Source organism: Mesoplodon mirus (genome assembly GCF_964341445.2).
Source record: "Mesoplodon mirus genome assembly, chromosome: 6".
NCBI lineage: Eukaryota > Metazoa > Chordata > Mammalia > Artiodactyla > Ziphiidae > Mesoplodon > Mesoplodon mirus.
In genome coordinates, this window is record NC_138982.1 from 79,077,744 (window position 1) to 79,094,062 (window position 16,319).

The 16,319-nt window shown below is 37.7% G+C and overlaps 1 protein-coding gene across 1 annotated transcript in view; it reads left to right on the top strand.

The window, feature by feature from the left end:
- Nucleotides 1-16,319, top strand: part of KPNA1 (karyopherin subunit alpha 1) — a 70,583-nt gene that overhangs the window by 21,678 nt on the left and 32,586 nt on the right. The window contains exons 2-3 of the mRNA XM_082624664.1: nt 4,501-4,634; nt 15,961-16,068. Of these exons, the coding sequence (XP_082480790.1) occupies nt 4,506-4,634; nt 15,961-16,068 (237 nt within the window). The 5' untranslated portion in view covers nt 4,501-4,505. The remainder of the gene's footprint in view (nt 1-4,500; nt 4,635-15,960; nt 16,069-16,319) is intronic.

Here is a 16,319-nt window from a genome sequence, read left to right on the forward strand (position 1 = left end):
AAGGTAATGATGTAATTTAAAAAGAGAGTGTATAACCACATATATTTTTCTCCTTTTTTCTTAAAACTGATTTAAAAAGCAGTTCTGTAAAATAATGTATATACAGTAAGTTCCCTACATACGGATGAGTTCTGTTCCAAGAGCATGTTTGTAAGTCCAATTTGTTCATTGGTCCAACAGAGTAAGCCTAGGTACCCAACTAAGAATCAGCTATATAGTACTGTACTGTAATAGGCTTATAATATTTTTCACACAAGTAATACATAAAAAAACAAAAAAAGAAAACTTTTTTTTTTTTGCGGTACGCGGGCCTCTCACTGTTGTGGCCTCTCCCGTTGCAGAGCACAGGCTCCGGACGCGCAGGCTCAGCAGCCATGGCTCATGGGCCTGGCCACTCCGCGGCATGTGGGATCTTCCCGGACCGGGGCACGAACCCATGTCCCCTGCATCGGCAGGCGGACTCTCAACCACTGCGCCACCAGGGAAGCCCAAAGAAAACATTTTTAATCTTACAGTACAGTACCTTGAAAAGTACAGTAACACAATTCCACAGCTGGCATACAGGGGCTGGCATCGAGTGAACAGGCAAGAAGAGTTACTGACTGGAGGAGGGAGAGGAGATGGGAAATGGTAGAGCTGAAGGATCATCAGCAATAGGAGAAGGAGAGCAAGCTGCAATTTCACTCACACCTGACACTGATGGCACATGTTCTGATTCCTTGCTGGATTCAATTCTATCTTCCCTCTTGAAAAAAACGACCCAGTGATGTCTGGGTAGCTCTTTTTTTTCTCATCATAGGTGACACAGTAGCACTGGATTGCATTCTGAACAGCTGCTGCAACCTTCGTGTACTGTTCTACATTTGGGTGCTGTGCCTCAAAAACTAACTGTGCCTCCTCAAATAAAGAAAATGCCTTTGCCGTTTCCTGCATCGTGAATCTCTTCGGTTCTTCAGTTACTTTTTCTTCCTCTTGTCACTCCACTCTCTCAATGTTTTTACTTTCGTTTCCATTGTTATTGCTTGGTGCTTCTTAGCGGTACCAGCTACATCACCGCTGCTTTTATGCTTGCTTCTGGACATCCTGGGCTTGAAATAAAGATACTGTACTACTGTACTGTATACGGTACTGTACAGTAAAGTATACAGGAGCACAAGTACTTGTAGAGGATGCATGCTCGTGACAATTTACACCAGACATGAACTAGCTTACCTGATTAGACATGCGAACGCATGTTTGCATCTTTGAAAGTTTGCAACTTGAAAATTTGTGTGTAGGGGACTTGCCGTAATGTATTCTTGGGCCTATAGAAATGTAATGTATTTGAAATGTATCTGCTAATAACAGCTCAGGAGGTGAGTGGGAGCAAAACTATCTTAAGCTAAGGAAGTAATTGTAGATAATAAAGTAATAATTATAACTGTGTTGTTGGATTTGTAACATTAACATATAACAATAATATAAAATGGGGGGAAGGGAATAGAATTATATAGCATAACATCTCTGTGTCTCATTGGAATTAAGCTAGTGTAAGTCTGAAGCTGATTCTAAGTGAAAGTGTATGGTAAGCCCTTGAGCAACTACTGGGGAGAAAAAAACTAAAAAAATACAGTGGAAAAAATCACTAAAGAAATTTAAGTGCTTCATCAGAAAATCAGTGCAAAAGAAAGCAGTAAAAGAGTAATAAAGGAATGAAAGACATGAGACAGAAAATGAAAAATGGAAAAGCAGTCATCACTCCAACTATATCAGTAATAACACTAAATATGAATTGATTAAACAGTCTAATTAAAAAGGCAGAAATTGTGAGGCTGAATCCAACTATATGCTCTCTATAAGATACATACTTTATTTATTTATTTATGTTTGGCCATGTCACAATGTGGGATCTTAGTTCCCTGACCGGAGATTGAACCCATGCCCCCTGCAGTGGAAGCGCAGAGTCCTAACCACTGGACTGCCAGGGAATTCCCTGAGACATACTTTAAGTTTAAAGATACAAATACACTGAAAGTATAAGGATGGGAAAAGATAAACAAGTAGCAACCACAAGGAATCTGGAGTGGCTATACTAATATCAGAAGAATTAGACTTTAAAACAAAAAAGGTTACTAGTTTTGAAAGAAGCAAAACTATCTCTGGCAGATGACATGATCTTCTATGTAGAAAATCCTAAAGAATGCACTAATAAAATAGCATTAATAAACAAGTTCAGTTCAGCAAGGTTGCAGGATACAAAAATCAATGTATAAAAATCGATTGTATTTATATAGATTTGTCATGAACAATCCAAAAGTGAAATTAAGAAAATAATTCCATTTACGATAGCATTAAAAAATACTTAGGGGCTTCCCTGGTGGCGCAGTGGTTGAGAGTCCACCTGCCGATGCAGGGGACACAGGTTTGTGCCCTGGTCCAGAAAGATCCCACATGCCGCGGAGCGGCTGGGCCCGTGAGCCATGGCCGCTGAGCCTGCGCGTCAGGAGTCAGTGCTCCTCAACAGGAGAGGCCACAACAGTGAGAGGCCCATGTACCGCAAAAACAAACAAAAAAAACCCTTAGGAGTAAATTTAACAGAAGAAGTGTAGAACACTCTGAAAACTACAAAACATTGTTGAAAGAAATTAAAGATCTAAGTAAAAAAAAAAATTGTGTTCATGGGTTGGAAGATTTAGCATTAAGGTGGCAATACTCCCCAAATTGATGTACAGATTCAGTGCAGTTCATATTGGAATCCCAGCTGACTTCTTTGTAGGAATTGACAAACTGATTCTAAAATTCACATGGAATAGCAGTGTATCAAGGTGAGTCAAAACAATCTTGAAAAAGAATAAAATAGGACTCACACTTCTTGATTTTAAAACTTACTACAGAAAAGATAAGATTGTGTGGAATTGGCACAAGGATACACATATGGATCAAGGGAATAGAATCGAAAGTTGAGAAATAAAAGTATAAATATGTGATTGATTTTCAACAAGTGTGTCAAGACTGTACAATAGAGAAAGAATATTTTTTTCAGTAGTGCTGGAACAACTGGTAGCCACATGCAGAATAATGAAGTTGGACCTTTACCTCAAACCACATAGAAAAATTAACCCAAAATGGATGACAAACGTAGATGTAAGAGATAAAACTCTCGAATTCTTAGAAGGAAACTGAGGGTTAAGAATCCCTAAGTATGGCACTAAAAGCACTGAGCAACAGAAAAAGAAATGGATTAATTTGGATTCCATCAAAATTAAAAACTTTTGGTGCTTCAAAATTCATGAGAGGGTTTTAACAGTAGATTTGACCATCAAGAAAGTGAAAAGACAACCTATAAAATGGAAGAAAATATTAACAAATCATGTATCTGACAGGGACTTCTATCTAAAGAACTCTTAACAGCTCAATGGTAAAAAGACAACACAATTTTTAAATGGGCAAAAAATCTGAATAGACATTTTTTATGGAGGATATGTAGTTGGCAAATAAATATGTTAAAAGACATCTATCCCACTAGAATGGCTAGAATCAAAAGGTTGTGATACTTTGCTGTACACCTGAAACTAATACAATATTGTAAATCAGCTGTATTTCAGTTTAAAAAAAGTTGTGATAGCAGGTGTTGGTGAGGATATGGAAAAACTGGCAACACTTGTATACTGCTGATAGGAATGTAAAATGGTGCAGCCACTTTGGAAAAATAGTCTGGCAGCTCCTGAAATGATTAAACAGAGTGTATAGGTATATACGCAAGAGAAATGAAAACATAAGTCTGCATAAAAACTTGCCGACAAGTGTTTATGGAAGCACTAGTCATAACAGCCCAGAAGTGGAAAGAACCCAAATGTCCATCATTTGATGAGTGCATAAATATAATGGAGTATCTCCATACAATGGGATGATATTATTCAGCCAAAAGAAGGAATAAAGTACTAATATATGCTGCAACATGCGTGAACTTTGAAAATACTGTGCTAAGTTGAAGAAGCCAGGCACAGAAGATCACACGTATTCTATTCACATGAAATTATACCGAACAGAAGTGATAGCTTTTTGAGGTGGTGAAAATGTTTAAAAATTTACTGTGATGTTGATTTGCACATAATTGTGAATATACTAAAAGACTGAATTGTACACTTTAATAAAGCTGCTAAAGTAACCATTTGACATTCCTGTGGGGTGGATCTGAGCATGTATATGTTTAAAAGATTGAGCTATTGGGCTTCCCTGGTGGCGCAGTGGTTGAGAGTCCGCCTGCTGATGCAGGGGATACAGGTTCGTGCCCCGGTCTGGGAAGATCCCACATGCCACGGAGCGGCTGGGTCCGTGAGCCATGTCCGCTGGGCCTGTGCGTCCGGAGCCTGTGCTCCGCAACGGGAGAGGCCACAGCAGTGAAAGGCCCGCGTACCGCAAAAAAAAAAAAAAAAAAAAAAAGATTGAGCTATTGAAGTAACAGAGCTCTTTATATTCAGCTGAGCTCATCTGTTCCCTCCCTCCCTCTTATTTTTGTAGAAGTCATGACTACCCCAGGAAAAGAGAACTTTCGCCTGAAAAGTTACAAAAATAAGTCCCTGAATCCTGATGAGATGCGCAGAAGGAGGGAGGAAGAAGGACTGCAGTTACGTAAGCAGAAAAGAGAAGAGCAGGTAAGTCCTTTACCTTTAATTAATTTCTCTTAAAGAACTTAATGTTTCTTTTTAATCCTGACAGCACTGTCCTGTATTTTAATTTTAACAATGTTTAATATATATGTTTGTGTGGTGTATATCCGCCTCCCAACTATAAAATCAACATGTTTTAGGGGTAGGGGAGTGGAGGTAATGAAAAGCAGAATACAAGAATGGGGAAATGTCTCAGGTTCTCATGTTCCCAACTACTATTTAATATTTTGGGGCTTCCCTGGTGGCGCAGTGGGTGAGAGTCCGCCTGCCGATGCAGGGGACACGGGTTTGTGCCCTGGTCCGGGAAGATCCCATATGCCGCGGAGCGGCTGGGCCCGTGAGCCATGGCCGCTGAGCCTGCGCGTCCGGAGCCTGTGCTCCGCAACGGGAGAGGCCACAACAGTGAGAGGCCCGCGTACCGCAAAAAAATAAAAAATAATAATATTTTGGCCTATTTTATTTTTCTAGAGCTACAACTCTAGAAACTCTTTATTAATGAATTCTCAAGTGACCAACAGAACATTGCTTTTCATTCTGAATTTTAATTTGAAAGTTTATAAACATGTACAAAAATGAAGAATGGATAATGAACCTCATAAACCCACCCTTTGGGTTCAGTAATTATCAACAGTTTGCTGTACTTGGCTTTGTGTCTTTCTATCTTTATGTTTCTTTATTAGGTAGTATTTTAAACAAAATTTCAAGGAATAAGTCTTTTCACCCCTCCCTGAATTTTGTATTATTCATAAGGACATTTAGGACAAGGATTTTTGATCATTTTTAACCTGAGAATGTCTACAGGGGAATCTGAGACTCACCTTCACTTTACCTTTCTCTAAAAACGCTTGGGACAAATGGTCCATCCCTTTTGGCAAGAAAATTTAAAGGCAGAACACTTAGGTGACTTTTTTTGCTAAGGCTCGAGCTTGGAAGGACCATTTGACCCCCACACTATGAAAGCTCCATAAAAGGCAAGTGAATGAGTCAGAATCCTTCATACCTGAGAAATAAGGCAATTTGTTATAAATAGTTTACAGTTACAGTGAATTATTCAACATACACTGTTCTTTTGAGTAACACTGCACTAGATAATCCAATTATTTGAAGTCCAAGAGTGCATTACAACCTCAGTGTTTTATTTGTTTGGGCTGTAGATGTTTGAATCACTTTATCGTTATTACTATTGGCGGGAGGGCAATGAGTTTGTAATATTGTAACAGAGTTTATATTAAGTGCAGCAAATTAAGTTATGAGTTCTTAACATTCTGCTTTACTGTCTTTGAAAGCAATCACTTATTCATAAAAGGATGAGTTTCTCTTGGTTTCTTGTTGCATCTTTATTCATCTCTGTCTTATTCGAAGTGGAACCTTTTCTTTGCATGAGCTTTTATTTAGCTTCTATTTTGGGGGTAAATTTCAGGTATTACAACAGCATTATTATATATTTATATTTACATGTAAATGTGAATACATGTATGTACGCACACAAGCACAAGTATAGGTCTGAATATAACCACTAACCTATACATTATATTTGGCATAAAGCCATTTGAAGATGTAGTAATGACAGTCTGCCATTAACAGTGTTTATTTTATACTGTTTCTTCTTGGTGACAGGGAATTCATGTTATTAGACTTCATTGTAAAATTTATATAAACAAAAAATAAGTTTTTCATATTCAGTTGACTGAAGGCAGATGCTCTGTCAGGTCGCAAGTATGGCCCCACTTACCTGACTAAAAACATTTGTAGTTGAAGTTCTGTCATCTTCATTGTATGAGTCTGAAACTGTGCTAGGGCTTTAATAGGTTTCTGTGATAAGTTTCTGGAATATTGCTCTATTTAAAATCTTAATTTTGTTGTTTCATATATGCCATCTTATGTAAGGAGAACTGGTAAAGCAAATCAGGCTTCTTAATATCACAGCAGTACTTGTTTCACACCTAATTTGTAAAATAGTAAACATCAGTAATATACAGATTCATTTAGGTACTGTTTATCTTTCCACAGTTGCTTAGTCATCTATCTGGAAAAGTCACAGGCTTAGGCCAGCTGTGCAGCTAGATTCGAGGGTAGTACAGGAATTGATGCTGCCAAGTACACAAAAGATAACTGCATCTTTTAGTGCTTTCCTTTCAGCAGACTAGCACTTAATATTTGTTATTTAGGCAGCACTGTATAAATGACCTTTATTTATTTGACACCAGCAGACCAAACTAAAATTTATTTTTTGGCAAAAATTTTACTAGTTGATGTCATTCTGATTGAGCCAGTTTTATAATTTTTATGTATAAAAAGATGAAATTAGGGGCTTCCCTGGTGGTGCAGTGGTTGAGAGTCCGCGTGCCGTTGCAGGGGACATGGGTTCGTGCCCCGGTCCAGGAAGATCCCACATGCTGTGGAGTGGCTGGGCCCGTGGGCCATGGCCGCTGAGCCTGCACATCCGGAGCCTGTGCTCCACAAAGGGAGAGGCCACAACGGTGAGAGGCCCACGTACTGCAAGAAAAAAAAAAAAAAGATGAAATTTGCATTTACTATTAAAATATTTTGAATTAAGCAGACTCTTGCTAACTCAATGTGTGTAGGTAACATAATGATGCTAAAAAGTTTGTAAAAACCATAGTGATAAAGAATGGAGGCTTGATTGATGTTTTTAGTTACAAGAAATATTTTGTGAAGTAAGCAAGTTGATAAAACTTGGGGACAGCCAACTTTTCCCACTGAATAACTTGTTTACAATTTCAGTCAACATGTAGTTTGTACATGGTATACAAATCATGATTATTTTGGCCGTTTTTGTCTTTTTTAAAACCTATTTTTTTTATTAGTTTTTGCTTTATAACAAAGTGAATCAGTCATACATATACATCTGTTCCCACATCCCTTCCCTCATGCATCTCCCTCCCTCCCACCCTCCCCATCCCACCCCTCCAGGCGGTCACAAAGCACTGAGCCGATCTCCCTGTGCTCTGCGGCTGCTTCCCACTATCTATCTACCTTACGTTTGGTAGTGTATATATGTCCATGCCTCTCTTTTGCTTTGTCACAGCTTACCCTTCCCCCTCCCCATATCCTCAAGTCCATTCTCTAGTAGGTCTGTGTCTTTATTCCCGTTTTACCCCTAGGTTCTTCATGACATTTTTTTTTTAATTCCATATATATGTGTTAGCATACGGTATTTGTCTTTCTCTTTCTGACTTACTTCACTCTGTATGACAGACTCTAGGTCTATCCACCTCATTACAAATAGCTCAGTTTCATTTCTTTTTATGGCTGAGTAATATTCCATTGTATATATGTGCCACATCTTCTTTATCCATTCATCCGATGATGGACACTTAGGTTGTTTCCAGCTCCGGACTATTGTGAATAGAGCTGCAATGAACATTTTGGTACATGTCTCTTTTTGAATTATGGTTTTCTCAGGGTATATGCCTAGTAGTGGGATTGCTGGGTCATATGGTAGTTCTATTTTTAGTTTTTTAAGGAACCTCCATACTGTTCTCCATAGTGGCTGTACCAATTCACATTCCCACCAACAGTGCAAGAGTGTTCCCTTTTCTCCACACCCTCTCCAGCATTTATTGTTTCTAGATTTCTTGATGATGGCCATTCTGACTGGTGTGAGATGATATCTCATTGTAGTTTTGATTTGCATTTCTCTAATGATTAATGATGTTGAGCATTCTTTCATGTGTTTGTTGGCAGTCTGTATATCTTCTTTGGAGAAATGCCTATTTAAGTCTTCTGCCCATTTTTGGATTGGGTTGTTTGTTTTTTTGCTATTGAGCTGCATGAGCTGTTTATAAATTTTGGAGATTAATCCTTTGTCAGTTGCTTCATTTGCAAATATTTTCTCCCATTCTGAGGGTTGTCTTTTGGTCTTGTTTATGGTTTCCTTTGCTGTGCAAAAGCTTTGAAGTTTCATTAGGTCCCATGTGTTTATTTTTGTCTTTATTTCCATTTTTCTAGGAGGTGGCTCAAAAAGGATCTTGCTGTGATTTATGTCATAGAGTGTTCTGCCTATGTTTTCCTCTAAGAGTTTGATAGTGTCTGGCCTTACATTTAGGTCTTTAATCCATTTTGAGCTTATTTTTGTGTATGGTGTTAGGGAATGATCTAATCTCATACTTTTACATGTCCCTGTCCAGTTTTACCAGCGCCACTTATTGAAGAGGCTGTCCTTTCTCCACTGTACATTCCTGCCTCCTTTATCAAAGATAAGTTGACCATATGTGCGTGGGTTTATCTCTGGGCTTTCTATCCTGTTCCATTGATCTATCTTTCTGTTTTTATGCCAGTACCACACTGTCTTGATTACTGTAGCTTTGTAGTATAGTCTGAAGTCAGGGAGCCTGATTCCTCCAGCTCCGTTTTTCGTTCTCAAGATTGCTTTGGCTATTCGGGGTCTTTTGTTTTTCCAAACAAATTTTGAAATTTTTTGTAAAACCTATTTTTTTGAGACAACAAGGATGGACTTTGAAGGCATTATGTGGAGTGAGATAAGCCAGACAGAGAAAGACACATGCTTATATGTGGAATCTAAAAACAAAAAACAATAATACCCAAGCTCATAGAAAAAGAGATCAGACTTGTTATCAGAGGTGGATGGATGATTGGGGAAGGGAGAGTTGGAGGAAGGTAGTCCAAAGGTACAAACTTCCAGTTATAAGATAAATAAGTATGAGGGAGGTAATGTACAACATGACTGTAGCTAACACTGGTGTATGATATATAGGAAAGATGAATAATTTTTTTTCTTTCTTTCTATTGTATCTATATGAGAAGATGGATGTTAGCTGAACCTGTTGTGGTAGTCACTTCACAATATATGTAAATCACACCATCATGCTGTATACCTTAAACTTATATAGTGATGTTTGTCAATTATTTCTTAATAAAACTGGTCAAAGAAGCAGATGAAAACAAACCAACCTATTTTTCTCTGAATAATACATGTGCATAGTTGAAAAAATTAAATAGTCCTAAAATACTTGAAACCAAACCAGCAGTGTTCTTGGTCTCATTCCCAAGTAAACCACTTTCAACCTCTCAGCTGTTCAACGTGGTTTATACTGCTGCATTTCTGAGTAATATGTGTATGTTACTATATGTCTTTATCAATTTAAAATATTATCTATTGATGTTCTGTTATAGTAGGTGAGGATTTAAGCTCTTAAATCACTCTTCCCCTTACCTGTGTATCTTCCTAGTGTAGAGTTATATTACAATATGTAAGAATTCACTGCTGAGCTGAATAGTATACTGTGGTTACATTTCCTTTCTTTTTTTTTTTTTTTTTTGCGGTACGTGGGCCTCTCACTGTTGTGGCCTCTCCCGTTGTGGAGCACAGGCTCTGGACGCGCAGGCTCAGCGGCCATGGCTCACAGGCCCAGCCGCTCCGCGGCATGTGGGATCTTCCTGGACCGGGGCACGAACCCGTGTCGCCTGCATTGGCAGGCGGACTCTCAACCACTGCGCCACCAGGGAAGCCCTAATTTACTTTTTCTTAATGACTGAAGTTGGGAGCATCTTTTCATGTGCTTATTTGCCATTTGTATATCTACTTTAGTGAATTCTGTTTAAATATTTTCCTTGCTTTTTAAATTGAGTTGTTTGTCTTCTGGATACAAGTCCTTTGTTAGATATATGTTTTGCAAATATTTTCTGCCAGTCAGTGGCTTGCCTTTTCATTTTCAGCAGTGATCTTTGAAGAGCAAAAGTTTTTGTGGCGTTCCATTTATCAGTTTTTTTTTTTCATTTACAGATTGTCCTTTTGTATGTCAAATCTTTGCCAAATCCAAGGTCACTTAAGATTTTCTCATGTTTTCTTTAAGAAGTTTTATTGTTCTGGCTTAAATTTAAGTCTGTGATCATTTACATTTAATTTTTGTGTACAAAGTAAGGCTAGGCGAAATGGACCTTTTTTTGAATATGGCTGTCCAGTTCAGGTGCCATTTATTGAAAAGATTGTTTTCCCCACTGAATTGCCTTGGAACCTTTTAGCAATACATTCAATTGACTGTATCTGTGGGTCTGCTTCTGAACTTCTACTCTGTTCCATTAGTCTCTATTTATCTCTTATATATCACATTGTCTTGATTACTACAGCTTTTTTTTTTTACTTTTTTTTTTTTTAACTATAGCTTTTAATGAGTCTTAAAATCAGGTAGTGTTAGCCCTCTTCTAGCTCATTTGCATTTTTACATGAACTTTAAGAGTCAGCTTGCCAATTTGTACATGAAAGCCTACTGGGAATTTGGTTGTGATGGTGTTAGATCTATAGATCAGGTTGGAGAGAATTGATAACAAATGAGTCTTCTGACTTATAAGCATGGTATCTCTCCATTTGTTTAGGTCTTTAATTTGCCAGTGATTTGTAGTTTTTGGTGTATAGGTGCACATTTTTTTTTCAGATTTTTCCCTATTTCATAGTTTTTGATGCTATTGTAAATGGTATCTTAATTTCAGTTTTCAATTGTTCATTGTCAGTGTTTAGAAATAGTTTACTTTTGTATAATCAATTTTGTTCTAAAGCTTGCTAAACTCATGTATAACTTCTAGTAGCTTCTTTGTAGGTTCTGTTGGGTTTTCTACATAGATAATCATGTTGACTATAGATAGACAGTTTTACTTTTTCCTTTCCAGTCTGGATGCCTTTTATTTCTTTACCTGCCTGATTGCACTGACTAGCACCTTACAGCTTCCTGACACCTTAAACCTTGAATAGAAATGGTGAAAGTGTACATACCTGTCTCATTCCTAATCTTAGGTGAAAAATAATCAATCTTTCATTAAGTGTGATGTTAGCTTTAGGTTTTTGATATATTTCTTTCCTTGAATTCAAGGAGGTCCCTTCTGTTCCTGGTTAAATAGGTAAATAACTGTTGAGAATTCTTATGTCTTCTTGATCCCTTTATCATTATGAAATTATCTTCTTTACTCCTGATAGTAAACCTTGGTATTAATATAGCCACTCCAACTTTCTGTTAACTGACATTGTTAATTAGCATTGTTGGTTAGCATTAGCAGTCTTTTTCTACCTTTTTACTTTTAACATATTTGTGTCTTCATATTGTATTTCATGTAGGCTGCATGTAGTTTATTAGATATGATATATATGTGTGTGTGTGTGTTGTGCTTGCTTTAGGGTTTATATCTTTAACTTATAGTCTGCCTTCAACTTATACCATGTCATGATTCATGGTTTTTACTTATACATGTGTGTTCTCAAACCCCTAGTCTGTTATTACTTTTGTTTTAAATTGTCTATTTTTTTTAGACAGCTTTATTGTGATATAATTCACCTACCATGTAATTCACCCATTTAAGGTTTACAGTTCAATGGATTTTAGTATATTCGCAGAGTTGTACAACCATTATCACAATCAATTTGTGAACATTTTCATCCCTGCCTGTTATCAGTCACTCTCCATTTCCCATCTCTCCCTACCTCCCCCCAGTCTACTTTCTGTCTGAGTAGATTTGCCTGTTCTGGACATTTCATATAAATAGAATCATACAATATATGGTCTTTTGTGATTGGCTTCTTTCACATAGCACAGTGTTGTCAAGGTTCATTCATGTTGTAACGTGTGTCAGTACTTCATTCAATATTATTACTAAGTAATGTTCCATTGTGTGGATATACCACTTTTTGTTTATTCATTCAGTTGATGGACATTTGGGTTGTTTTCACTTTTTGACTGTTGTGAATAATGCTGCTATGAACATTCGTGTACAAGTTTTGTGTGGACATATGTTTTCATTTCTTTTGGGCATATACCCCCAAAATATATATTAGGAGTGGAGTTTCTGGGCTATATGATAACTCTGTGTGTAATATTTTGAGTAACTGCCGAATTGTTTTCTAGAAAGCCACCGTTTTACAGTCCCACTAGCCATGAATGATGGTTCCAGTTTCTCCACATCCATGCCAACACTTGTTATTGTCTTTTTGAATGTAACCATCCTCATGTTAAGTGGTCGGCTATCTTTTAAAAACATTTTTTTAATGAGAAAAGTTTTTAAAAGATTTCACTACCATTTATGTATGTATGTATGTATATACGTATGTATGTATGTATGGCTGCGTTGGGTCTTCGTTGCCGCGCATGGCCTTTCTCTAGTTGCGGCCAGCGGGGACTGCTCTTCATTGCCATGTGCAGGCTTCTCACTGCGGTGGCTTCTCTTGTTGAGAAGCACAGGCTCTAGGTGCGCAGGCTCAGTAGTTGTGGCTCGTGGGCTCTAGAGTGCAGGCTCAGTAGTTGTGGCGCATGGGCTTAGTTGCTCCACGGTATGTGGGATCTTCCCGGACCAGGGCTCGAACCCGTGTCCCCTGAGTTGACGGGTGGATTCTTAACCACTGTGCCACCAGGGAAGTCCAATTTCGCTACCTTTTAATGGTGTTTGTCATTCCTTTTTTTTTTCTTTCTTTTAAACTTTATTTTTTGGCTGTGCCTTGCGGCTTTTGGGATCTTAGTTCCCCAACCAGGGATTGAACCCATGCCCTCAGCAGTGAAAACACAGAGTCCCAACCGCTGGACTGCCAGGGAATTCCTGTGTGTTTGTCATTCTTTTTTTAGATCTTTATTTCATCTGGTATCATTTTCCTTATGTCTGAAGAACATCCTTTAACATTTCCTCACAGAGCTGGTCTGTTGGTGATGAATTCTTTCAGCTTTTGCATTACTGAAAAAAGTATTTTACCGCCATTTTTAACAGTTTCTCTCCCCTTTTTTTTTGATTTCTTTTTTTTTATAATTGTACTATGGTTGATTTACAATATTATATTAGTTTCAGGTGTACAACATAGTGATTCAGTGTTTTTATAGATTATACTCCATTTAAAGTTATTATAAAATGATGGCTATGTTTCCCTGTACTGTACAATATATCCTTGTTGCTTATTTATTTATACATACTATTGATAGTTTGTGTCTCTTAATCCCATACCCCTATCTCATCCCTCTCCCCTTCCATCTGCCTATTGATAAACACTAGTTTGTTCTCTATATCTGTGAGTCTGTTTCTCCTTTGTTATCTACATTTGTTTGTTTTATGTTTTAGATTTCACATGTAAGTGATAACACAGAGTATCTGTTGTTGTCTTTTTCTGTCTGACTTATTTCACTAAGCATAGTACTCTCTAGGTCCATCCACATTGTTGCAAATGGCAGAATTTCATTCTTTTTTCGTTTTGTGAGGAACTTCTGTAGTGGCTATCCCAGCGGTCGCTTGCGATACTTTAACTGTGTTTGATCCACACTCTGGTTTGCTTTGTTTCCAGCAGCAAGTCTGCTGTCAGTCTTACCTTTTGTTTCCCTGCATGCATGTAAGATGTCTTTTTCCCTTTGGCTGCTTTATCTTTTATTTTATCTTTTTATCCCTGATTTTAAACATTGATATAATGGCCTATCATGTTTTCTTCATATTTCTTCCTGGAGTTCTCTGAGATTTTGGATTTGTGGTTTGTATTTTTCACAGATTTGGAAAAGTTTTGACCATTAGTTTTCCAAATATATTTCCCTACCCCCATCCTTGGGGCTCTAATGCATGTGTGTAGTAGGCCACTTGATGTCCCACAGCTGACTTATGTTTTGTACATATTTTCTCAGCCTTTTGTCCATCCCTTTTATTTTGTGATGTCCTTAAATTCACTAATCTTTTCTTCTACAATATCTAATCTGACCTTAATCATCTCCAGCATACTTTTCATTTGAAAAATTGTATTTTTTATATCTAGGTGTTTGATTTGCCTTTTTTTTTTTCATGTGTTCCTGTCTCTCCTTCTCATGGTTATACTTTCTTCTACTTTTGAATACATGGAATATATTTATAACAACTATTTTAATTCCTTGTCCAATTCTTCCATTTTTTCCATTTATAGGTGATTTTGATTGATATGATTGCTTTTTCTTTTCCTCGTGGGTGGTCTTTTACTTCTTTTGCATGCTTATTAGTTATTGATTGAATGCCGAGCATTGTAAATTTTACCTCCTTTGTGGGAGTTTTTTGTATTCTTTTAATATGTGTAATTCTGAATTTATCATTGGATGTAGTTAAGTTACTTGAAACCAGTTTGCTTTTATGTTTCATTGGGCTGGACCAGAACAGTCTTTAATCTGGGACTAGTTTATCTCACTACTGAGTCAATACCCTTCTGAGTATTCTCCTTAGTGCCCCATATATTGGGAGGTCTTTTCTATTAACAGCTAGGTGAAACATGAATGATTGCTTGACCTGTGTGACCTTCAAAATTGTTCTGCATGCTCCTTGAAGGTGGTTTCTTTTCCACCTTTGGACCTTTTTCATCACACACCTGCGCTTGTGAGTACTAAGCCAGTAAAGACTTAAGGGGAACCTTTCACAGATTTTTGGAGTTCTGTGTTGATCACTTGTCTTCAGTACTCTGCCTTGTAGATTCTAGGTGTCTTGGCCTCATCAGTTCTGAATGCTGTCTCCTCACTTGAGGGGGCCTGTAGACCCTGTTTAAGTTCACCCTACCTGTGCTCCAGGCTAGAAACTCCATCCAGGCAATCTGAGGCAATTGTAGGACTAACCTTGTTTCTTTTCTTCTGAAGGATCACTGCCTCTGTTGTCTGTTGTCCGATGTCTGAAACCTATTATTTTAGGGATTTTGTCTGCTTTTTTTAGTCATATAGGGTGAGAGGATAAGTTATTATTACTCTGTCATGGCTTAATGAATAAGTGTACTTACTGCCTAGGATGTAACGGAAGGCATCTTAGTGAGTTGCCATTAGCGAGAACTATTCTCCTTTGCCTGCACAAGTTAATGGGTGCTTTAAAAGTAGTGTTCAAGCAGAGGTCATTTGTCATCATTTGTTGCTGGACAGGTTGGGAAGGTCAGGAAGCCTTGATGGGTTATGAGAGAGGTATTAAGTCATTCTAACAATATTTTTATCCTATTTCCCCTGATGTATTGGTAAGACTGTCCTATCACCTACTTCAATAGTGATGAGGGAAATGACCAAGCATGCCCCAGCTCCTTTTTCAACCTTATGTGTTTTTTTAATATGTCATGTAGTGTCAGGCCTCTCTTAGTAAGTTTTACCTCATCAAGGGTTGGTGATAGTATGTTGTGATACTTAATTGCATTAGATCATAAGACTGGAGAATTCTGAAATAGTTCCTCATCAGGAAAGGTTGAAGGTGGCACAAATGTTAGAATTTTAAAAATGATTTTCAAAAAGCTCCATCCTTACTGCCTTTTAAAAGTGGGGTACCTAGTGTTTGGATGTTGAACTACCTTGTGTTAGAATTATTTTAGTAACAGACTTTTATTTTTCAGTTATTCAAGCGAAGAAATGTTGCTACAGCAGAAGAAGAAACAGAAGAAGAAGTTATGTCAGATGGAGGCTTCCATGAGGCTCAGATTAATAACATGGAGATGGCACCAGTAAGTGGGATAATGAAAGAACCTCTTTTTACTCTTTTTCTGATGAAGATATGAGGTTAGATCTTTTTTGGAGTTTAATAAAAAAAGGTTAGGGGAGTTCCCTGGTGGCCTAGTGATGAGGATTCTGGGCTTTCACTGCAGTGGCCCATGTTCAATCCCTGGTTGGGGAACTGAGAGCCTGCAAGTTGTGTGTTGCAGCCAAACCAAAAAAAGGTTAGATGGCTACAAAAAGTACTTGGCATTTCAGTTTT